The sequence below is a fragment of the Gymnodraco acuticeps genome, unplaced genomic scaffold (genome assembly GCF_902827175.1).
Source record: "Gymnodraco acuticeps unplaced genomic scaffold, fGymAcu1.1, whole genome shotgun sequence".
Classification (NCBI taxonomy): Eukaryota; Metazoa; Chordata; class Actinopteri; order Perciformes; family Bathydraconidae; genus Gymnodraco; species Gymnodraco acuticeps.
The window spans coordinates 52,850-78,015 of NW_022991236.1; the positions used below are offsets into that span (position 1 = coordinate 52,850).

General features: G+C 39.5%; 2 protein-coding genes across 3 annotated transcripts in view; one reads left to right on the forward strand and one right to left on the reverse strand.

Moving 5' to 3' along the window:
- Positions 1 to 1,051: 1,051 nt before the first annotated feature.
- On the reverse strand, positions 1,052 to 24,961 carry LOC117561838 (mitoferrin-2-like). Of its 2 annotated transcripts, XM_034239442.1 has the most exons (5): positions 22,667 to 24,961; positions 21,888 to 22,453; positions 8,572 to 8,800; positions 4,223 to 4,279; positions 1,052 to 3,658 (listed from the first exon to the last, which is right to left on the reverse strand). In XM_034239442.1, exons 2-5 carry the CDS (start codon positions 22,215 to 22,217, stop codon positions 3,090 to 3,092), a joined length of 1,185 nt encoding a protein of 394 aa, XP_034095333.1. In that variant the 5' UTR covers positions 22,218 to 22,453; positions 22,667 to 24,961; the 3' UTR covers positions 1,052 to 3,089. The 2 variants fall into 2 exon arrangements, with proteins under 2 accessions (XP_034095333.1, XP_034095332.1); XM_034239441.1 differs by having other exon boundaries at positions 21,888 to 24,961.
- LOC117561837 (ectonucleoside triphosphate diphosphohydrolase 7-like) overlaps positions 23,886 to 25,166 on the forward strand; it is a 33,757-nt gene continuing 32,476 nt past the window's right edge. Inside the window, exon 1 of the mRNA XM_034239440.1 lies at positions 23,886 to 24,069. The gene's annotated coding sequence lies outside the window, so the exon portion shown is untranslated. The remainder of the gene's footprint in view (positions 24,070 to 25,166) is intronic.

Sequence of the window (25,166 nt, forward strand, 5' to 3'; positions counted from 1 at the left end):
AGATTCGACTAGAGAACAAATAAATAATAGAATAAAGGTCATGAGATCTCGGCATTGCACAAACAAACAAATCTCATCTTTAAAATCAACATGCCTTCACTGGTGAGAGAAAACAAATCCCATCACAGTTCATTTGTGGGACTTTTACCTTTCTAGTATTGAACAAACAGAAATACATAAAATATGAAGGAAAACGATTATGCAATCTAATTTATAACACCCGCCATCACGGGCCACGGACTCAGGTCTTGTACTTGAGTAAAAGTAGAAGTACTCAGGTCTTGTACTTGAGTAAAAGTAGAAGTACTCAGGTCTTGTACTTGAGTAAAAGTAGAAGTACTCAGGTCTTGTACTTGAGTAAAAGTAGAAGTACTCAGATCTTGTGCTTGAGTAAAAGTAGAAGTACTCAGGTCTTGTACTTGAGTAAAAGTAGAAGTACTCAGATCTTGTACTTGAGTAAAAGTAGAAGTACTCAGGTCTTGTACTTGAGTAAAAGTAGAAGTACTCAGATCTTGTGCTTGAGTAAAAGTAGAAGTACTCAGGTCTTGTACTTGAGTAAAAGTAGAAGTACTCAGGTCTTGTACTTGAGTAAAAGTAGAAGTACTCAGGTCTTGTGTTTGAGTAAAAGTAGAAGTACTCAGGTCTTGTACTTGAGTAAAAGTAGAAGTACGAGAGTGTAGGAATACTCTGTTTCAGTAAAAGTCCTGCATTCAAAATGTTCCTCAAGTGAAAGTAGAAAAGTATTCTCATTAAAATATAGTGAAAGTAGCGACAGTAAAAGTAGTCGTTGTGCAGATTGGTTTATTTCAGAATAATATATATCATATGTTTTATAATAATTGATCATGAAAGTGTTCTCAAAGCTGGTGAAGGTGCAGCTAGTCTGAATGGCTTTGCATACTGAGTACTTCAAGTATGTTAGGTTTGATTACTTTTGTACAAATAAAAGTCCTGCATTCAAAATGTTCCTCAAGTGAAAGTAGAATCTGTAAAATGGTAAAAACAACACCACGATGTGAAAAGGATGAGCCAGAAAGAGGACAGACACGAGTTGATTCTTCACGCTTGGAGACCAGCACCAAGAGAAGACCCTGCTTCTGCGAGGAGCTGCCGGAGCGACTTTATTTACAGTTCACAAAATACAGGAGTCATCTTTAACAAGTTCCAGCGTTTCACATTAGTCGTCACCCGACAGAGTTCCTCTCTATTGCTCTGGTTCCCCTGCCAGGACACTTCACACGAGCAAATACACAATCCTCTTTTAATACTTTTCTGTGTACTCAAAGTAACCCGGGTTTCCTTTGATGCACCTTAGGGGAGCATCCTTCCTGTCGCTTCCTACCAGAATGTTGTAGCTAAAACCTTTTAGTTTTGTATTTTTCAGCATTCAAAACTTAGTATGTGTTTATCTGTATTTGCCTATATTTATATATATACACACATATATATATATATATATATATATATATATACACACACGCTATATATTATGTACAATTTCATCCTCTGTATGGCTTAAAAACGCAATATCGCATCTGAGGATATCTTTGTATTAGTTGTGCGTTGATGTACGGAGGATAACTGAAGGCATGTGTACAAGTCATGTTACTTCTCCATTTTAGAACTTATCGTCGTCCTCACAAATCATAAAGACGATCATATTAATTGCTCGGGTGCTGTGCGTTTAAAAAAATATATAATAAAACTAAACTGATCTTCTTCCAAAGCGTTTCATTAGTTCTGCCTTTAATTAGACATTATATTAGGTGAGTTGGAAGCAATGTTACTTTTAAATGAACAAATATTAACGCTTTCAACCAACCCTAATACAATACTTTAGAACATGTTAAATGTGATTAAATTCAGCCTTTCATTTATTTGAGTGAGTTTCCAAACACTTTCCTGTGTGACACTTCAAGTTTGTGGAGTTTTTACATTTCCTAAAGCAAGGGTTTTCATTTGAAAGAAGCACGGACTCTTTAGGGTGCAGCATTTCCTATAAAGCTGGTATGTTGTTTTAGAACACAAATCTAATTTAAACTTGTACCAGTGTGAGTGTGTGTGTGTGTGTGTGTGTGCATCATATACAATCTGCAGCAGAAACGTGTGTGTGTGGATTTGAAAGCGCCTGGTGCAAAGATGAGACACCACGACATCATTCAAAGAAACCTTAAAAACCACCTTAAAAATGTTATGAGAGTTTTGAGGTGAAATGGTCCGAGTCGCAGCACCACCTCCAGTCACTGCAACACACACATTCATCCACACACACACACACACACACACACACACACATGATTCCTCGTTTCCTTTCCTATGTTTCAGCTCCTGGTTTCTGTACACCAGCACACTTATTCAAACACACTTCCTATTTCTGATGTTAGAACTTCCTGTTTCCTCTCAGTTGTATAGCGCTGGTGTTGGGCGCCCCCTTGTGGTCAGAAGGTAATATGGTGTCATACTTTCAAGAGGTGCAACGTGTGCAGTTAAGAGCGTTGATGAAGAACTTTTGTTTCGTCTCTGAACCTAAAAACACTCGTAGTAACTGTACGTTTAAAATGCTGACCTCTCATACAGTGTAGGATGTAGGATAGAAAAATGCTCTCATTTCTACACAATACATTTGAAGTGAGTGTTAACACTTTCAAACAAAGCTCAAATCAGCATTTTAACCTTGTTTTGATCAAATCCAATGCACTTGAGTTCAGGGACGAATCAAAACTGCACTAAAACATGTCCTAATTAAGCTTTTCTATTACGGTGCGTTACCTTTTATGAATAATAAGCTTTTTGAAAGCCAATACAATGAGTTTGTCAAGTTGTTAAAGCATCAGAAGTGAATGGGGCTTGTTCAGGGAAACCCAGGACTTCCTGTGTGCCACTCGGAGACCCCTTTTAAACCATTGGGTGTTTTAAGGACATATCGCACACTAATAATGAAGTATTCCAGCTGCTTCTTTGCTTCTGAAAACGCTGAACAGATCTCAGAAAACAAATTAGGAGTGAGCTCGACGAATCTAAAACTCTGGAGCATTTGAAAGTTTAAACCTTATCGGTACAGTGCCATGACCCTCTGCTGTTCCCGATGTTTATTTATCTCCGTCTCCCCGCAGCCGTCTCTCGTGCTGCCGCTTGGTGATGATGTATTTGAAGAACTCGTAGACGGACCAGCTGATGGCGGTAGACGGTATCTGATAGATAATCCTCGCTTGGACGCCTTTGAAAAACGCTGGCACGCCTCCCATCCTGTACACAGTCCGACACGCCTCGGTCAAACCGGAGATATGCCGACTCCCAGCGGCCGTTCCCACCGCTGCTGTCGCTGCCTCTGCCTGTATCACGTGGATAGCCTGAGCTTCCTGCGTGTTGAGGAGGGTTTTACAGACGTCCAGAGGTGTGGTGACGGCGGCAGCGATGGCTCCAGCGAGAGCTCCGGACACCACGTGAGAGTAAGCGTTGTACTGTCTGTGGGGGTTCAGGAGCTCCTGCAGATACTCGTACGTCATGAAGTGAAGCGCCTGGAAGGGCACGTTCATGGTGAGCTGCGTGGTGTAGCTGCGGTAGAAAGCCGCCGGGCCGTCGTGTCTCCACAGGGAACCCATGCAGTGAAGAACGCCTCGATACGGAGAGTTAAACATCTGCATTCGCTGCTTCACAACTGCAGGGAGACGAGAGAATTAGAAACCTTAGCAGCAATTTGAAATGAAATAAACTAGTTCTAATAGTGGAGAACAGGGAGAGGGGAAATGTTATTTTGTTAAAACAATGCATCATATTTCTTTGGTGGATGTGTTGCAGTAACATGTGGAGCCACAGGTGAGTCTGTAGCTCCCCCTAGTGTCCAGATGGTGCAACAACACCCTCAGAGAATGATTCCATAAGTGTCTTTGTAGAAAAAGGTTATGAACGTCACTTGAAGAACACCAGCAGGATGTCTTTGATGTTTCTCACCTCAGGCCATAATCATTAGAATTGATTATTCTTATTAACTTTCTCTGTGCTTTTATTTAAGTAGTTGGTATGTAAGCTGAGATACACAGACATCTTGCTTCATGATTAAAGTGAGATTATTGTCACCCATGGAGAGATGGATGTTATATGCGCAGTAACTACTCTGGGACATTTGAGTACATATGCGGGTGTATGTTATGTCTGAATGTTTTAAAAAAAAAAAGACAATTCACGGTGCAGAACAGAGCAATAAGTAAAGCAGTGTTTTTACCTTCTGCTGGGTTCATGATGGCGTCGTGCAGCACGGTCGCCATGCAGCCCGCCGCTCCTACAGAGAATCAGTGGAGAGGAAGTTAGAGCCTGAAAAAACTCCTCCATCGTCACCGAAATGACATTCAGATTTTCATTTTGTGTATAAATGTATGCTTTTCTAACATCCAACACGTTTTTAAAAAATGAGGGAAGACTTGAAGAACTGTAGTAAACGAGCACATCAGCAAAACATCCATAATAGAATTTGTGAAGTACAATCGTAGTCTCATTTATCCAGTCGTTTCAAAACTTCCCATTTCCCTATAGTGAGGGTTGTTAGTGTCGCTGCATGGGAAGTAGTGAGCCTACAAACGGATAAATGACACTTGTATTTTACTGAACGAACAGATTGTTTATAAATGAATTATATATTTGTTTCAAGTTTCTTTCAGGCCACCAGTGCATTTACTGAGGAGACAGAGCGGTGCAAATGGTGCTGGGTCTGAGCCCCAGTATATGGGCCGTTAGCTTTGGGTCGCCAATAAAGTGATTATTTTAATGTAGTTTTGTTGTTGAACGCAACCGCGATTCCCTTCAAATTCATCAAGACTTTTCTCTGTTTTTGGATTCTCCCTTCACCACCGGAGAACAATAACGTTGTTTCAATATTCAAGGTACAACTGAGTACGTAACTGATACAAAAATAAAACATAACGTTGTAGGTATACAAGTATTTCTTTAAGCAAGTGCCATAAAAGTAGTTGCTTGCATTTTTTCGGATGTGTAATTAAGTAGATTAGTTTATACATAATTTAGAATCAGTAATATTTTTGTATATTAATTTGACACTGTTCACGGCTCAACGCCAACTTTTAAAAGTGGTTGCCAGCCTGGCAACCAGGAGCCAACACTGAAAATACGGTTGCCATTTTTAGTCACCTTATATTTTAAATAATTAAGATACTATACAGTTATACATCAACTTAATAATGAACATGTGACACACAAGAATGTTCAAATGCTTTTACAATAAGTAATTAACACAATTATTTGAAACTTAAAGAGCCTGTGACACGAGTCATCCAAACCCATCAATTTGAGTAAATATTGTCCCCTTGAAAACCGTTACTGAACTGATTTTGGATATTTGTACTTTGATAACCATTAATCTCCCCTTCAATGTTGACCATTTCCTGGATCTGCTCGGGGATTCTTCAAGTCCCGCCAAACTATGTGTGACGTCATTGCGGGCACAGCGCTCCAGCTGCACCGTTCAGGATCCCAGCATCTGCATGTAAACGCACGATGGCGCACACAGCAGCAAGCTCAGACAGCAATGACAGTTTAATTTTGAACGTGTCTGAGAGCTCATATGAAGCTGAAGGATCGCTTTATGTTGTATCTGTTAGAAGTTTAGGAATTAGGTGCGTCAATATGGGCGATCATACGGTCATGTAGCCAGTGGTGGAATGGGACTAAAAATCATCCCGGGACTCTCGACCGGCCCACTTCGGTACCGCTAGTAAGTTGTCAACGGGGGGAGTGGGGGATGTCAGGGGCGGCGGGTGCTGTAGATAGTAAATGTAAATATGTAAATATTTGTGTCACTGCATCCTGGTAAAATACAAATATAATGTCTGTGTCTTTGACATTAGCGCTGCTGCCACCTGTGCCCTGTGTACTACGAAGCCAGTTCAACAGACCCTGGATATGTTTGAGTAACAAACAAACTAACAACAACAAACTAACAAACGAGATCTCGCTAAGCGGTCCTACGACGCTGGTTATCAACTCGTAAATCAAGCCAGGGTTTCTCTCTCCAACTGAGAGCGCGTTCACGTGAAAGGGGCGGGGTTAGCTACATTTGACCAATCACAAACAGGGACAAGTGTACTGACAGCGCAGCGTCATACTTCATTAATGAAATGTAAACTAATATTAGACAAATATGAACTTTAAACATCCATGATGACTTAAACATATAATCCAGGATACAAGCCGCAGAGTTGCTGCAAGGTGAATACAGAACAACTGGTTACAAAATAACTACCGGGTGTTTGAAAGCGTATAGTTTTATGATATCACTGCCCCGTCTAAAACACGAGTGGATCTGACTTTAATTACATTTGACTCGAGTGTTTCGTCAACATAATGTGTTGCTTAAAATAATACTTCTGCATACAGTATGTGACACTGTAAGTGTTGCACGGCCAGATACGGCTCAGCTGACTCAGATAAGGAAATATATGATATATTATGATATTATATGATTGATGATCTGATTGATGATATGATATGAATGATAAGTGTGACACGTCGGCGTCTTCTCCGCATACGGCAGTTTAAACTGTATTTCCTTTATCCTGTAATATGACTTGAGAGATTTAAACTCCGCACACTGAGTTGATCTCTTTTCTATAGACGCCGGAGGCGGGCAGCGTCAGGTAAAAACAGTTATGTAGCCTTCCCAAACCTGAGCCTCACGCGCCGCCTATGGGGGATGTGCTAGTGACTTATCCGACCGGCCCACTTTGGTACCGGCCCATCGGGATTCGTCCCGATGGCCAGTCCGCCACTGCACCCAGCCCACGTAAACTGTCAACGGGGGGAGCCTCGCTGCGGGGAAACGGTGGACCTAGTGTCCCGATCGGAGTGGGAATAATAATAATAATAATCCGTGCATTTTATCCATTAATTTCCCCAACATTGTGGTGAAAAAACCACACGTTTAATCCGTGTTGGTGTACTACAACTACAAAAAGCATCGGTTTGTTTTCTCATCAGGAAATGCAGACCGGCTCAAACAAACGATTTTTAATCATCATTCTCACGATCATTTAATGTATCATATGTTCGCCGAATTGACATGAAAGCACTAATAAATGTAGTTTCATCCACTTGAGTTTACAACTACAAAAATAATCTATTTGTTTTTATATCACATCCTACGGGAGGAAATTCAGCAGCTCTCACTATCGATTTGTAATCCTAATGTAATCATCATCTTCACCACGATAATTGATGTCTATGTTCGCCGAATTGACATGAAAGCACTGACAAATATGAATATACTGTAGTCAACTTCATTAAAACGTTATTAACGTGCCTAAACTCAGTAATCCACCATTTCTACGCATGACAACACACTTTGTCCGTGTTTGGCTCTCTCGCCGCACAGTGAAGCGTTCCCGCATTGACGTCACTTCCGGCTTCCCCCAAAACTTCAAAATGAGTCGAAGGAATTTCTCGCGATGTTCGAAATTATTGATATTTATCGGAACGGTATCCCACCTTCTTTTTTAAGCTGACTGTTCGAGATTACTATAGCCCAATATTTCATTGCACAACAGTTGTTGGGAGGCTGTCACAGGCTCTTTAAGTGGTAGTAAACTTGTCCGCCCTCAATTGCTGGTATACAAAATACCAGTAGTGCAGCTGTCGTCATGTTCTTCACAGATCACTAGTTTCTTGGTCATCCGTTGTCTCCCTTTCAAATGTGGGTTTTCTTGACCTTTGTGCGGACCCCCACCATAGATCCACTGGCCCTTCAGCATTGAAGTCTTGGATTGGCCAGACTCATACATTTCTAATGTTAAATAAATGAAAACCATTCACAGTTAAGAATTAGATATTAATTATTAATGCTGTAAATTACCTTTAATATGTCTAACTGTATTTATAGAAGTAATTGTATTTTTATGCCAATATTTTCCGATGGTAAAGTTTCGTTTTGCACTTTTATTTTGGTAGTAATAAGATCGGGACTCTTATTTTGAAGGAACTTTTACCAGAAGTGAATGCACATATATATTTCGCTTCCCAAGACTTTACACATTTCCTCTTTGCTTTTCGTTCGGGTTCACCTTACGCTTTATCAGTTGAATCACTTTGAACATTCGTTTGAGAAGTTGACGGGTTGGCTGAACTTTTTACCGCACAGTCAAACAACTTAATTTGCTTCGCCATTTTTTGTAAAACAAACACACGGCGCACCACGCACGCGAGTAAACGTGGTTTCGACTGGTCACAACAATAATTAAATATCACTCTTAATACAACAAATAATGAACATTTATCTATTTTGGGGTGCACATTTTGCTGTCCTTATTTCTTTATGTTAAAAAGTGGTTGCCACTGATGGCGGTGGTTGACATGTTTTCTGAATGGTTGCCAATGGCAACCGTTACTGTCGAGCCCTGCTGTTACATTTTTGTTTTACGCATTCGAAATAAATCAAAATCAAATCATTTTAGGGGTAGGTTATGCAAAATTTGAGCACGAATGAACATTTTAGTTTTGTTGGTAGCCGCCTGATCTCTCCGTCTGTACACACAAACTGAAAGACTAATAAAGTTGACTTTGACTCACCGTTAGCGAAGTGGCTGTTGGCTCCGGGGTGAATGGCGTCGCTGAGCGAGAGCTTGATCTTCTCGTAGCAGGCGAAGTAGAGAGCGTGCGCAGGCCCCGCCCCCACGGCCAGCACGTTCACGCCTCTGATTGGCCGCCACACGCCCTCCGTCTGCACGATCTGCCGCAGCGCGTCCATCACGTTCCTGTAGCGAGCGCCGGGCTCCGGGTGGAGGCTCTGCATCCGAGTCTGAAGAGAGAGAGGGGGGGACAGAGAGACATTAATACATTTGATATTGACCTCAACTTGATGAATCGTTTCTTGTAAACTAGGCATTGCATGAAATACAAATATATTTTGTTATGTTATTTTTATTATTACAATTTTTTATTAGTGTGTGCTAGGGCTGTACACGAATATTCGTTCGTTGGAGTACTATTCGGGTTTCAATTACGTTATTCGGATATTCTTATTTTGCGGCTGCCAAATTGAATTGATTGAAATCTCCAATATCAACGTAAGAGCTTGTGCCTCTTCGGGGGGGTGCTAACACTTAACCATAAACGTTATCGTTTACTTTCTCCGTCTTTATATGTAGATATTACTTTTTCTCCGTTAATCTCCGTCACGTTGTTTCCATAGCATCAACAACTTCCTGTCAACAGCGCTAACTCTCCTTCAAAATAAAAGCATGTCCATACAAAATAGGAAGCCAAGCCAAATTACACTTAAAACACAACTGCAACGAAAGTAACAAACACAATGCAATATCCTTTTCAATTTCAAAGAACACAAATTGGGTTGCATTTAAAAAATAACTATAAAACAACAATACTGTAGAATAACAAAATGAATGCCGTGAATACACCAAAATACACATGTTGAAGCGGTTCGCTGCTGATTACAAACCACGAGTGAGGACACAGTGGTGCAGACAGGAAATGGAACAAAATGAACCGCAGCCTACCACTTGCATTCAGACTCTGTATCTTAGGAGAGTGAAAAACCTGTTAAAGGTGGGCTAGGCGATTCACTTCAGAAACACTTGTTCTAAAGCATCCCGATAGCAATGAATATAATAAATGCTTTGACAATAAATACATTAAAACATGTCCAGTGTTTCCCCATTATTGTTATTGATTAATGCATCAGTGTTTCTTAGGGTCAAAAACACTAAACTCACAACTTAAAATTAAAGCGTTTAGTTTATTTAATAAAAGAGCACAGGTTCAATGTGAAAAGTGACAGATATAGATTAGTTGCAATATATAATAAAACATTTTTTTTTTTTTTTAACACCTTGAATTTCAGGGGGGGCGCAGTTGATGGGGCGCAGTTGACAAGACAATGGTAGGGGAAACACTGCAATGTCATCTGTGGAAGCTGTGGCGCTGTGAAAAGCACGACCAATCATCTGAGCCGGCTAAAGTAACTGGATGGCCTACCTGCCTGTCAGCCTTCCATCTGGGCACAAACTCATCTCGTGCCCTCATTGGTCATGTGCGCGTTCGTGTGTGTTGGAGGAGGGGCTCTGTAAGGAAGTGGCAGATTTGTTCCGGCTGTGTATTTTCAAATTCTAGCGCACTCATGCTGGTTTCTCCATTCTTACCTACCCCACCTTTAAGGTTAGATTCAGTGGTGTAAAGTAACTAAGTACATTTACTCAAGCAAACATTTTGAGGTACTTTACTTGAGCATTTCCATTTCCTGCTACCGTGTACTTTTACTCCACTAAAGCTATTTAATACGGCATACAAAGTCATTCAAATTAGCTGCGCCTTTGATAACACTTTAATGATCAATAATTATAAAACATGATATATATTATTCTGAAATGGGCCAATCTGCATAATTAGTACTTTTAGCACTTTAAGTATATCTTGATGCCAATCATTTTACTTAAGTAGCATTTTGATTACAGGACTTTTACTGAGTATTTTTACACTGTGGTACATCTACTTTAACTTAAGTATAAGACCCGAGTACTTATTTCACCCTTAGATTTATGATTCCACGTCTCGGTTATCTAATGCATAACGACCGTCATTGAATCTGTGCATGACTGTACAAAGATTGCGCAATCCTCAAACTTCTCATCACATGCAATGAGGGAAAAGCCCCGGCCTCCACCTCCACCCACCCCCCCCTCAGGGTAACATTCAGTATTTAGAGCGCAGGTGGCTTTTCCCGTTTCTGGGAAATGGAAACTCATTCACAATGTGAGCAGTGGGGGTTTGTTTGTGTCTCCTAGTGCCAAGATAGAGCTTTAGAAGGGAGTCAACAATGCAAATTAATCCTATTGAATGTCATTTATGGTAGAAAGCTGTACAGTATGTTGTAACATCTTACGTAAACGGAGAATCAAGAGTCCTGCGAGAAATACAATGTTTTTTTTCTAGAAATCAAGGTAACACAGAGGGGAGTAATTAGTGTGGAAATGGACATATTTTGCTCCGTGTGTTAACTCATGTTCAATGTCATTTTGTCGGTGTAGTTTGGTATGGATTCATCTCATTTCACTGGATGCTGTGACCCTAACCTTATTCATTTAGAGAAAGATTAAGTCATATTATGTTAACTTTTGTGATAGCTAAAAGTCAAGCTTTTCAGCAATTTCTGTAATAAATGTTATATTTATTTCTAAATTAAGCTCCATCTATATTATCGTGATATAAACACACTTGTCACAGTGCACAGTATTTCTCTCCATGTGGAAACCACCCAGATTTATTTAAGTTATAATACACTTTTGCATTTCTTTAAGTTAAACAAATAATATTGGTGCAATAGAAGTCACTTGTTGCACACGAGAGGTACATTACACACTTCTTTAACCGTGTGAGGAGTTTTCATTTATCTAAATGTGTGGGATTTACTCTGACAAGCATATATGAGACTTATTAGGCCTATAAAGTTCAGCCCAAAAAGGAATCAGGTCTCAATATATGAATACTAACACGGAGGGTTATGTGTCCATGTTGCTTTCATCAAAACAAAGAAGTAGGGCTGTGCAATTAATCGTATTTTAATCGGCACATTGCAGAATACAACCTCTTTGGACCATTTATATACTTATTGATACAAGCTACAAAATGTAAGACCTTGGAAAATGCCGTTTAATACTTTTTAATAGCTTTCATTTTCGCTAAATTGATTTATCAACTTTTAATACCCTGGAAATTGAAAATCTAGTGATAAATAAGATTTCATTATCTTCAGTGACTGAAGCTATGGATGTTTTCCTTTAGTTACCAGACAACACAGTGCCTTTTATTTTAGGAAAGTCTGAGAAATTAAACATCCGCATAGCAATCACAATCAGGGGTAGACATTAAGGGTAAAAAGCCACTGGCCCTCCGGGCCGGTGGAATTGTATTATCACTGGCCCCACCATTGTAACCACTGGCCCGGAGCATTCGTCCAAAAAAAAAATCGACTAATAATGAAGAAAATGAACACATTTGTTGCAATAGTAATGTATGCACTAACTACATCACTACTTGTACAACAACATTTGAACAATCAGTTCTTCCTCATTTTCCTCAATTGTTCATATTTGGTTTATTAAAATAATGATATTGTGGTCATTGTTAAAAAATGTCTGCTATTATTATTATGAGTATTATTATTTGTATAATGCGCTTTCTGCCTTCCTGTCATCAGGAGTTAGAAATGTAATGGCTATAGATTAGATCAGATTAGATCCTTCATTCTCCTAAACTGCTGGGACATTTCCCTATAGCCAATACCTTTATATTGTCTACTCTTCACTTACTTGTCAGCATAGGTCAGCATTGATGTAGAGCCGACAGAAGACCTTGTTTATATTGGCATCATATTGAGAGGTGCAGTGACGCGTCCTAAAACCAGGAAGTAAGCTGCTGGTTCCCTCGACAAAAAGCAATGGGATTTCTCCACAGGGTTTTGGAAAATAGCTGGAACTAAGGTCTGTGGAAAACAAACCTGTTTGATAAATGCACGTTTTGTTCAGCTGGATAATCTTCACATGTCTACCCTACTTTTATAATGTTCGAATCATAAATCTAATCGATAGATTATAAAAAGGGTTTTAGGACGCGTCACTGCACCACTCTATAGAAGCCAACTCCATCGATCAAGCTGGCTGAAACGTTCTCTCCCTCTTCTTCTCATGCTCCCTGTCACTCTCCTTTAACTCCTCCGGTGACTTTCTTTTATTTGAAGATTGTTTTTTGCACGGCGCTTGGCCGGTTACCGCTGGTATTAAAAACATTTTTGGCGAATGGTTAGGCGGCGCGATAGTCTGTAGTGAAGGAGCGCGCTCACGGGAGCCTGCTCGCCCTGCGCAGCAAACAGCTGTTTGCTTTTCACCCAACAACGACAAGCGACTCACGAAACGCTATGTTGTAGCGTTAATAAACGAAACAATCTAACTAAATTGCTAGTCAAAATACCAATACCACAGGAAACAATTTTTTTTAAACAATATTTTTAGTGGCCCGAGCGGGCAAGTGGAAAGTACGTTATGCTGGCCCGGGGTGTCTAAATAGTGCTTCCGGGCCAGCGGGCCAATTATAATGTCGAGCCCTGGCAATATACAAAGTGTTATATTCAGGGTTCTTACACCTTTTCCAAAGTCAAATTCAAGCACTTTTCAAGCATTTTCAAGGTGCATTTTCCAGCTTTTCCAGCATCTTACAGCTGTTGTAAGTTACATATTTATATACACATACTCAAATGATTATGTCCCTACCTCACATTAAATCAGATGTTCTTTATGCTATAAACAAACAAATGTGTGTTTCGTGATAGCCTTCTACACGAGGATGAACAATTAAAGAAAAGAAAACTAAGTTTAATATTTCAAACTGAGTGACCCATCTGTATGTCCCATATAACCTGTCTGAGCCAATATAAAACTATCAGCCAAATAACGTTTCAATACATTATTGATTACTATTTTTGAGGTACTTTTAGGTTGGCAGTAAACACAAGTCAGAGGTACATGGTGTACTTCTACTCCACAACAGTTCAGAGGTACATGGTGTACTTCTACTCCACAACAGTTCAGAGGTACATGGTGTACTTCTACTCCACAACAGTTCAGAGGTACATGGTGTACTTCTACTCCACAACAGTTCAGAGGTACATGGTGTACTTCTACTCCACTACAGTTCAGAGGTACATGGTGTACTTCTACTCCACTACAGTTCAGAGGTACATGGTGTACTTCTACTCCACAACAGTTCAGAGGTACATGGTGTACTTCTACTCCACTACAGTTCAGAGGTACATGGTGTACTTCTACTCCACAACAGTTCAGAGGTACATGGTGTACTTCTACTCCACTACAGTTCAGAGGTACATGTGTACTTCTACTCCACAACAGTTCAGAGGTACATGGTGTACTTCTACTCCACAACAGTTCAGAGGTACATGGTGTACTTCTACCCCACTACAGTTCAGAGGTACATGGTGTACTTCTACTCCACTACAGTTCAGAGGTACATGGTGTACTTCTACTCCACAACAGTTCAGAGGTACATGGTGTACTTCTACTCCACTACAGTTCAGAGGTACATGGTGTACTTCTACTCCACAACAGTTCAGAGGTACATGGTGTACTTCTACTCCACAACAGTTCAGAGGTACATGGTGTACTTCTACTCCTCTACAGTTCAGAGGTACATGGTGTACTTCTACTCCACTACAGTTCAGAGGTACATGGTGTACTTCTACTCCTCTACAGTTCAGAGGTACATGGTGTACTTCTACTCCACAACAGTTCAGAGGTACATGGTGTACTTCTACTCCACAACAGTTCAGAGGTACATGGTGTACTTCTACTCCACTACAGTTCAGAGGTACATGGTGTACTTCTACTCCACAACAGTTCAGAGGTACATGGTGTACTTCTACTCCTCTACAGTTCAGAGGTACATGGTGTACTTCTACCCCACTACAGTTCAGAGGTACATGGTGTACTTCTACCCCACTACAGTTCAGAGGTAGATGGTGTACTTCTACTCCTCTACAGTTCAGAGGTACATGGTGTACTTCTACTCCTCTACAGTTCAGAGGTACATGGTGTACTTCTACTCCTCTACAGTTCAGAGGTACATGGTGTACTTCTACTCCTCTACAGTTCAGAGGTACATGGTGTACTTCTACTCCTCTACAGTTCAGAGGTACATGGTGTACTTCTACCCCACAACAGTTCAGAGGTACATGGTGTACTTCTACCCCACAACAGTTCAGAGGTACATGGTGTACTTCTACTCCTCTACAGTTCAGAGGTACATGGTGTACTTCTACTCCTCTACAGTTCAGAGGTACATGGTGTACTTCTACCCCACTACAGTTCAGAGGTAGATGGTGTACTTCTACTCCTCTACAGTTCAGAGGTACATGGTGTACTTCTACTCCTCTACAGTTCAGAGGTACATGGTGTACTTCTACTCCTCTACAGTTCAGAGGTACATGGTGTTACTTCACAGATGTGGATGAATGATGTGAAATATAATCAAGTGTTAAATCTTTAGTTCCACCTGGAGTAAATCCACCAGCTACCCTGCAGAATACAAAGTCATTCAAACTAGCTGCACCTTTACCAGCTTTGAGAACACTTTCATGATCAATCATTATAAAACATATCATATATATTATTCTGAAATGGACCAATCTGCATAATTAGTACTTTTAGCACTTTAAGTATATCTTGAAACGACTACTTTTACTGTCTTTCACTATATTTAGATGAGAATACTTTTCTACTTTCACTTGAGGAACATTTTGAATGCAGGACTTTTACTGTGACAGAGTATTCCTACACTCTGGTACTTCTACTTTTGCTAAGTACAAGATCTGAGTACTTCTACTCTCAAGTACAAGATCTGAGTACTTATAATGTCACTACAAGATCTGAGTACTTATAATTTCACTACAAGATCTGAGTACTTATACTTTTACTCAAGTACAATACCTGAGTACTTATTCCACCTCTAGTAGTGTATTAGTCTGAATTGTAGCCACAAAATCACGCAGAGCTGCATAGAAATAGACTCACAATGGTAACAAGTGGAAAATAATATTTACAAATGTGTACAATAATTTGTAGGTAATGCTACTCAAGACACCTGACTTCTACATCTTCAAAGGAAGACTGTGTTCATTCTACAATTACATGGGATTAAAGCAACATGTAGTTTTACTTGTATAATACTTCAATTTTATATAAAGACAGTTTGTTTTCATCTGTTTTCAAATAAACAAAGTCTTGGCTTTCAGAATATTAAACTTGTTTCGGCAAATTCAGATGATAAATACAACTTTGAAGCTTCGGCATAATTACAAGCAGAGAACTGAGTAACTTAACGTCACAGCAGGCATAACAACAGCCGGTGTTTCTTGTGAGTGTTTCCCCGGGAAACAAACGCAAAAATACACAAACACACTCGCGAGCTTCCCCCAGACCAGTAATACAAACGAAAATGTGTCTTCGGGTCAATGTGACTGATTTCGAGAGAGCAAGTCACATTTGGTTTAGGCACGAAACATACTACCAGTAGAAATACATTGCTTTCAAAATCGCTCTGTGTCGAATCAATAGATTATAATGCCGTGAGTGCTTCATCCTCTGAACACCACACAATGGCGACTGTAACGCACATAACATAGGTACGCTCCTCTGAAATGATTGTCCCCTGCAATTATTATTATCCCTCAATCGAGTTTGCTAATCAGCTCGCTAACGTTAGCTTAAACAAACGTAACATGCAACGTTAGCCTAATCTAAAATGCTCTACTACGGCGTACCTTTCATGTGGCTCGTCAGCGCAGACTCTCGCATCGTTATTTTTGCAAACTTTGCAGGAGGCTACTCGTGGGCTTGACCCTCGTCTTAGCCATGGCTTGTATTTGTCTTCTGCTAGCCAACGCTCGTTGAAACTGCAACCTCCTGACACACAGTCATCTATCACTCATCAGAATGCCCAGGTCACAGTAACACAAACACTTGCAGGTCGCGGGCATAGCGCGGGAAAACCGCAGCGGAGCTGTTTGATGTAGAAGCGAAGCAATTATTTTCTTTTAATCTAAAAAGCGAACTATTCAGTCAGACAACAATTTATTGTAAAAGTAAAGCATTTACATTTTCAAGCACTTTATCTCAATTTCAAGCACCATTCCCAAAATTCAAGCACTTTCCCAACCTTGAAAACACCACGTCAAATTTCAAGCATTTTCAAGGATTTCAAGCACCCGTACGAACCCTGTATATTACAGCTTCATTACACTGTGCGCCTTTGATAGCAAATCAGACTGGTACATGAAGTTAATATGACATGTATGCATCCTTACAGACGTCATAGTCACATCAATTTGAACGTATTAACCTGTATCTTTCCAATTCTGATTAAATGTAGTGTTTTCTGTCGAGTAATGTTCATCAAATAGGTGTTTTGTGAGGTACAGGAGGCGTGTGGCGCAGTGGGTAGAGCGTAGGTGTTCGGATCAGGGGGGCACAGGTTCAAACCCCACTGCAGTCAGCATGTCGTTGTGTCCCTGAGACTCTTCACCCCAAATGGCTCCTGTGGGGATTGTCCACAGTAAGTCGCTTTGGATAAAAGCGTCTAACAAGTAACAAGTAATGTAATGTACATCACGCCTGCTGATAATGACTAAATCAGTAATTGATTAAAACGTTAAACGCTACACTATGAAACGACATCTAGTTGAAATGATAAAGAGCTTTTCGCCAGGCTTACACTGAAAATGCCCGTTTATAGAGTGTGTTTGCGTCTTTTCACTCCCTTTATTAAGTAGTTATCTAATAGTAGTAATGGGGAAGTGTAACCCAGGAATGGTCCGTCGTATACTTTGACTTTTTAGTTTGGTCAAAGGCGCAAAATTAATTAAAGTTACAGCCCGATAAGACCAGGAGAACACGTCTTTTGGTGCATATTATTAAAGTAAAAACCCGAGCAACAAGGAAACCGTGTCTGAAATGATCGGAAGGAATAGAACAGAAGAGAACTGTGTTGTCTTTGAAGGAACAGGAAACTAAGATTGTGAAAATAAAGAACTCTCGAGGAAGTGGTTCGCTGAACATTACTGGAGTATAAAAAAGGGATCTTGAAGACGTACTTCTACAAATATTTGCAATGCACTTCCTCCTTGTACTTTTCTTTGTGGCCGAAACCATCTTGACTGAAGGGGAAGAGAAAAGTTAAGACGCATTTAAAAAGAAAGGCCATTAAAAATCTACAAAGAATTCAATCGGACAATCGGATTTGCGTCGGACACCGCCCTTGTAAACAAGAGGTGATCAGGTTCAAATGGTTTTGCCAAAAGGAGAAACATATAATGAACTCGAGGAGATTATACGGAAGGTTTTTTTTAGAGAACACAAAGCTTTGTTTCATTCACTGGAGCTCAGGGAAACCCCTAAATAAATGTGTTCTTCCTCCTCTGGTTCAAGGAACTCAATGACAGTCAGGATAAAGCGCCCTAATGTCCCAACATACAGAAGAAACGTACTTACAGGCAAAACATGTACTAATACATCTGAATAAAGTAGCTGCAGAGAAATCCCAGCATAGATATCGTAAGAATAATATAGATTTGTTTGGTACAGACTAGGGCTGCACGATAATGGAAAGAACTGACATTGCGATTTCCCCCCCCCCCCCTGCGATATATATATATATTGCGATATGAAAACATACCGGAATTGAAGAAAAGACCGTTTTTTTCCCCGCAAACCATCATCTCTTGAACTTGAATGCTATACAATTGGGATTTTTTTAACTATATTTAACCGGATGACGGATTTTAGTCACGGACTTCGAGATCATAAGTTATCAGAGCAACAAGCTAGCTCGGTTAGCAGCGCCGAACTGGAGAAACACATGAAACTACATTATTCAGTGTTGTGACCTTTAATCACCGTCCGTTTGCTTTGGAGATTTGCTTGTGATCGGTGGTTTGCTGTCACTCACTCAAGTCCCCGACATGAGAGCCGCGCAAGTTTTCCTTTTGTAGCAAAATAATTGTAACGTGTTTGAGTTCATTTGCCTACTTAAATGTGCCTTTTTTTAAATCGCACGTCCTGCGATGTGAATATCGCGATTATCGTCAAGACACGATATATCGCGCAACAATGCATGTTGATGTGACATTTCTCCTTTCAACGAGAATAGGGGCACAAATGATAAATTCCTCCAATAGCAGAAATCATTTTGCAATTGCAATCAAATTAAGGCAATGAGTTTTTCCTAAATCAACTCAGCACTACCTAAAATAGATACATAGATCATTTTATGGAGTATAATTCATGAGTCTTTGAGAAGGAGTTTGCCGCGGCAGTCCAACCGATTTTGGGACCTACTTCTTTGCTAAAGGTTTGTTTTGGGATCTAGTAACTGAACCAATGTTAAGGTCTGAAGTGAGTTACATGTCCAAGTCCGTAATGAGCGTTACTCAAAGTGTGGTCAACTAATGCCCATGCCCAATACATGTTCCTCTGTTCACAAACACAATATATATTGCTATACCAAACTATAAAACAATAATGGGCACAGTAATATGTTGTTTTAATTTCACAGTGAATTGTGTTTCTCAATTGGTGACCGGGGAACGGTTCTTCTTCGTTTTGCACGACAGGAAACAAATATAAACCAACAGAAACAAGCAAATCGCTTTCACCAAGGTATTTAATTATTTCCATTTGTACAAGCTCTTCAATTTCTGTTGTGCACTGCTTTTCGAGAAATACTGTCGACCTACACCACTCAATCTAGTACGCATCAGAACATATTTGAATGTACTTCATCTCTTATCCAGTGTAAGCACGCTACATAGTCTTCTTTAGAAAATAGAAATAGTGTGTAATGTGCAACTCAAATACAGTCAGAAACTAATGAGCACAGAAGGCTTAAAAAGGTCAAATTTCAGATAACTGGAACAGGATATTCAGACGCACATTCCTCATAATAAATCCCAATTCTCTCAACGCAAGATCTAGAAGATGGTGTCCACTCTTCTGTTGGTACGCTTCCGTTTTACCGTAATGATTCATATGGATGGGTAGTCTTCACAGTGTGTACTTATGTCATGTGTTGGTTTAGAGCAGGGGTGTCAAACTCAAGGCCCGGGGGCCAAATCTGGCCTGTGACTTCATTTTATGTGGCCCAAGAGCTTGCAAAGAATATAATATGTTTATTATACGGTTACATGAACTACATGTCCCACAATGCATCTCAAATTTGACTTATTTCTCAGAATTCAACTTTTTTTATCTTCAAAATAAGCCTTTTTCTTAGAATGTCACTTTCTTTTATTTCACTTCTTTTTTTGTGACTTTTTTTCTCCAGAATTTGGCTTTTCTTTTCAAATCATTTTGTGACATTCGCACTGAAGAGACTTGCAATTATTTGCCCTAGACTTCTGCTCTCAGACGCAGTTAATTATGAAGTTATTACCGTATCCGATAAAAATCCAATGCAGAGGCAATAATGTAATATAATACATTTAATACATGTATATTTATATAGGCCTAAAGTTACAACCGGCCCTTTGAATACAACCATAATGCTAATGTGGCCCGAGATGAAATTAAGTGCGACACCCCTGGTTTAGAGTAACACATACACAGACTTATACAAGATTGACTGATAAGACAACTATGTACAATGTCTGCCAAGCCAGTGTGTGTGTTATTTACAAGAATTCCTTCACTTGTATGATACAGATTGACCGTCTACTGACTACCCATCTGTGTTAATCATTTACTATTTTCATCTTTTTACATGGACTTTCCACATGACTGGCTCAAATACCTTTTGACACAGTGATGAAATACAAACATCTACGATACATTTGTTGAGTTAAAATAACCTATACTAATTTGTTTTAAATGTGGAACGTCTGATAACTCCTATTGCTTAAAGGAAATCTTTGTTATTTCAGTATTTGCCAAAGCGTGTCCTACGAATATTTACATGAATTAGTAGGACGATTATCATACCATAACAACACCAATATCTGTAGAAAACTTGAGTTACAAAGCTATTTCCAACTTATCTTAGAAGAGTGAAAACGTGTTGGGGTTAGATTCAGTGGTGTAAAGTAATTAAGTACATGTACCAAGTAATATTTTGAGGTACTTTACTTGAGTATTTCCATTTCCTGCTACGTTATACTTCTACTTCATGGCATTAAAATTAGCTGCAGCTCTACCCACTTTGATAACACTCTAATGCATCAATAATAAGAACCCAAACACGTCATATATATTATTCTAAAATGGGCCAATCTGCATAATTGGTACTTTTACTTTTGGTCCTTTAAATATATTTGGATGCCAATAAAACATATATTTAGTAGCACTTTGATTGCAGGACTTTTACTTGTCACAGAGTATGTTGAAACGGTTGTACATCCACTTTAACTTAAGCATAAGACCGGAGTACTTCTTCCACCCTTAGATTTATGATTCCACGTTAAAACCAAAAGGTGACATGTAAGTTTAGGGGGTGTCCGATAATGGATCCACCACTGCTTTAGCTAGTAGACTACACATGTAGCATTGTAGCTAAGTGAGACTAGAAGCCAATGTCACATCGTTATTTTTACATAAAATGACAACAGAAAACGCTGTACTTTGGTAAACACACCCACGTCATTCCATCTTCTGTTTGAGCTATTTTTTGTAATATAACTTGCTGTTCAGGTAATTTTAGTTAGTTAACTGACCTCTGATAACAAGGTTACCCCCCGTTAGCTTGAAGGAAAACGTTATTCAAGCTCAGCCTTATATTGCGGCCTACTGTGGGTTTAACGCCGGTCGTTGAAGCCGATTTAAATTAACGGCCGCTGTGGCCAAATGGTGGTACTACAACTGCCGTGACGTCATTTTGGCCCAAAAAGACCTTTCCCATTGACTTGCATTGGAAAAGAGACGTCTGTAAATATGCGTATAATTGTTTGGAGTTATATAAACTTACCAGTACGAACTCTTGTAACGCATTTATTTAAATCATTAGGGTTTGAAAGTTGTTCAATGTGCTAAAACCTGAATCCCGAGTTATTTTCTCTCTTCATTCATTTCACTGAGCCGAGAGCTGGAGATAAGAGGCGGGGCTTAAGAAAATCTCAACTACGCATGCTCTATGGGCCTACATACGGGTACTTTGGAAGACTATTTTTGGCTTCATGCACCACTTAGCAACTGTCATGTATCCAGTTCTTTTTAAACATCCATGGTTTGAATAACCAGTGACTGGGTTCAATGTGACCAAATCTAGGCCTGCACAAGAAGAAGGAGGAATGTTGTATATATATATATTAGTTGCATTACCTTGACACAGTCGATGGGGTACATAATGCAATGCTCCATGATTCCAGCCACGGATCCAGCCAGCATGTGTGTGCTGGTGGCGGATCCCTGAGGAAGCCCTTCATAGTCTATTTCTGGCTCCACGGAGGTCTCCATACGATGCACAACTGGGGTAAAGTCCGGTTCCCCTGGTATTCTCGGTGAAAGAGAGCCGACAAATCCCCCCGTGGCGTCCAGCAGTCTGTTGCCCATCCATCGAAACTCTGCCCCGGCTGCAGCGCTCGAAACCCGGCTGTCGACGCCTGGTGTTTCCATGGCGGTTCTCCGGGACACAAACGCCTCCGCTTCCATTTTTGGTGGTGGCAAAGAGTATAGTCCGTCGCTTAATTGGGTTAAAATCGAGGAGTCCTAGCGACCCGCCGGGTGGTGTGAAGTCTTCCCGGCTGTATAATGTATCCACCCGGCCGAAGAACGTTCTTGGCGGGTCGCTATTACTGCGCGGCGGGCAGCTGTGGAGGGTCGGGGAACCGGGAGTTGAGGCAGAAGGATTTGTCACACTCAAGGACGAAGCTGATTGGTCAGGCTGCCTGTCAATAAAATATGTGTTATTTGATTGGCTACTTCTGTCCTAGAAGAGGCGGGTTGATACAGAGGGCGGAGAGATCTGTAACAATCAAAGCCTAAGCTGATTGGACAAGGCTGCCTGTCAATCAAATATCTGTTATTTGATTGGCTACTTCTGTCCAATAAAGAGGCGGGTTGATCGAGAGGGTGGGGTTTTAAAAGGAAGGTTTTCTTACGCTCAAAGCCGAAGCTGATTGGACAAGCCGAGTGTCGATCATTGATATTCCCTTTGATAGGCCACTTCTGTCCTAAAAAAGAGGGCGAGTAGATACAGAAGGCGGTGTTTCAGTGTAAATGGGTGTTGACGATTTTATAACAGCAGGAGGTCACATGTGATTCCGGGAAGGATGTTAAACAGGACGTCCGAAATTGGAATTGTGACCATAACAAAGCGAATTACAAGTGTATTACATTGACGGGATGGATCATTGAGTGTTCTTGCATTTTAATGTGTGAGTTTGTTGTACCTCGGTACTGTGAAACAGTATTTCGATCTTTCTGTGTGTACAAACATATGTTGAGATTGACTATAACGTTGACTTTGATTGGGTGCAGCAATTATGAAGACACAACGAACTGCTTTGATATTTTAAAGGCTTTAGTTTGCACCAGCTAAAGTGATTTTTTTGGGCAATTAAAACATCTTCCAAGGCTCATCCAACAATGCAATAATATACTGAGGACATATTAAAAAATAAAGACATGAAATAGGGCAGTACAAAAGTGCAAGAGACATAACGGTGGAAGTGAAATCGAGAAATAAGAACAATTATTTGCATTAAAACAAAATAAGGTAAAAGGTCATTATGTAAAATTGAAATGCAAATCACCTGATTTATCTGTTAACTAAAATAAAAAAGTTTCTTAACTTCTACAAAACCTTTTCAAATGTCAGATTGGATACCCACTTTGTTTATCATAAGGCTTAATGTTACCCTTTACAAGTTAAATAAAACTTGAAAAGTATTACAGTTATTGTAATTTTTGGGGGTTGTTACCAAAAGCAAAAAACATACATGAGTTCTGACTTTAATCTCAGAATATATTGAGTTAAAAAATTAAATTGTCTCAAAATCAAAGTCAGAATTCTGAGATTCACAAAAGAAATCTGAGGGGGAAAAAAAATCTAAATTTGATAAAAAAGTCTGAATTGTGAGAACATTTTTTGGGGAATTCTGAGAAAAAAGTCACACTTTTGAGTGAAAAAAGTCAGATTTCTGAGAAAACAGAGTCAGAATTCTGAGATTTGAACAGGTACTGTCTTTGGTACACCCCTGATGTTACCCTGTACAATTTCAATTCTTCTAGAAACATATTAAAGTTTCTGAAGCCATAGATTGTTGTCCGACAGCACCTGAATGCAGCAGGCGAGTTTGATGACGTAGCTCCACCACGGGGCCGACCGGAAGTGTGTTGGATTTCCTGTTTGATCCTCTGCTTCGCCTACTTGGCTTCTTTTTAAATAAACCTCCGTGAATAACAGCCGGATTATATACGTATTTACACATCATTTTCTGTTAAACAAACACTTTAACCACTGTCGGATTGTACTGTCATGGCGGAGGAAAGACACATTTAGGTAAGTTTATATACATATATATTTAAATCCACTGTTAACCGTTGTGTTAGCTGGTTTCTAACGGTTTGTTGCTAATTTAACTGACATTATATTACATTACATTACATCACATGAATACAAACAGAAACCAGTGCTGAAGCTAAAGTACAACATATGTTATATGTATATTAAGTGTGGTGTTTGTTTTGTCCAGCTGGCATGCTGTTCTGTGTTTTAAATGCTACACTTGTATCCTATATAACAAGGAAAATAGCATATTATGTTTACGTTTTAATAGCTGGTATTGTGAAGAACATTTGAATGCATTTTGGAAGGATTTCATACAAATATCATTGGAAAATGTTTAATATAACCTGGTAGTACCTTTACCTAACACTAATGAAGTCATGTATACTTAAATGTTTCCATCTTAAGCTTTGTTGGTTAGTTAGTTTCGTAAGGGACGTAATGTAACAGCTGTAACGGTTGTAGCTTTTCTCGGTGACTTACAAAATAACTACAATTCTACCCGTGATATGCGCTCATTGGCTAAGAACCAATCAGATTGCTTGATTTGACTAGTCCGTTTTATAAGTTGGTTTATTCTTGTAAAATGTTTTCTAACTGTTGTTTGATTATATATGGTATACTACACATTCATAAATTCTAGCACACTACATATTTGCTATTTTATTCTATTTTATTTAACTGTACTATATATTTAATAGCTTTTACCTTATACTATATTATGACTATACATTTCAATGGTTGTAATGTTACTCTAATATTACACCAATTTAACTTCCCAAATGTTTTCTGCACAAGCTCTTGTATTTTGTATGCTATTCTTATTGGAGTTTTATATGTATCTGTTTATTTACTTCTTCTACTTTCTCTACTTATCTGTCTTGCTGTCCTCTGGCTTCGGCAACAGCTGACTTCCCTCACTGGGGATCAATACGAAATAAAGTAGTACACGTGATCGGTGTATATTTATAGATTAGTAATGATTAACTTAATTGATCCTGATGGGAAATTGCAACTTTACACCAGCAACGTCACAGAAATGTAAAGAAATGAGTTAAATAGTATTTTAAAGCTACAGTAACTGAGTAAAG

What these genes read in the sequence shown, in the direction of transcription:
- LOC117561838 (XM_034239442.1), bottom strand. Translation starts at nt 22,217, where the DNA reads ATGGAAGCGGAGGCGTTTGTGTCCCGGAGAACCGCCATGGAAACACCA. An exon ending in CAACAGCCACTTCGCTAACG is followed by an intron (nt 4,280 to 8,571) that starts GTGAGTCAAAGT and finishes GATTCTCTGTAG; the next exon opens with GAGCGGCGGGCTGCATGGCG. An exon ending in CATCATGAACCCAGCAGAAG is followed by an intron (nt 3,659 to 4,222) that starts GTAAAAACACTG and finishes GTCTCCCTGCAG; the next exon opens with TTGTGAAGCAGCGAATGCAG.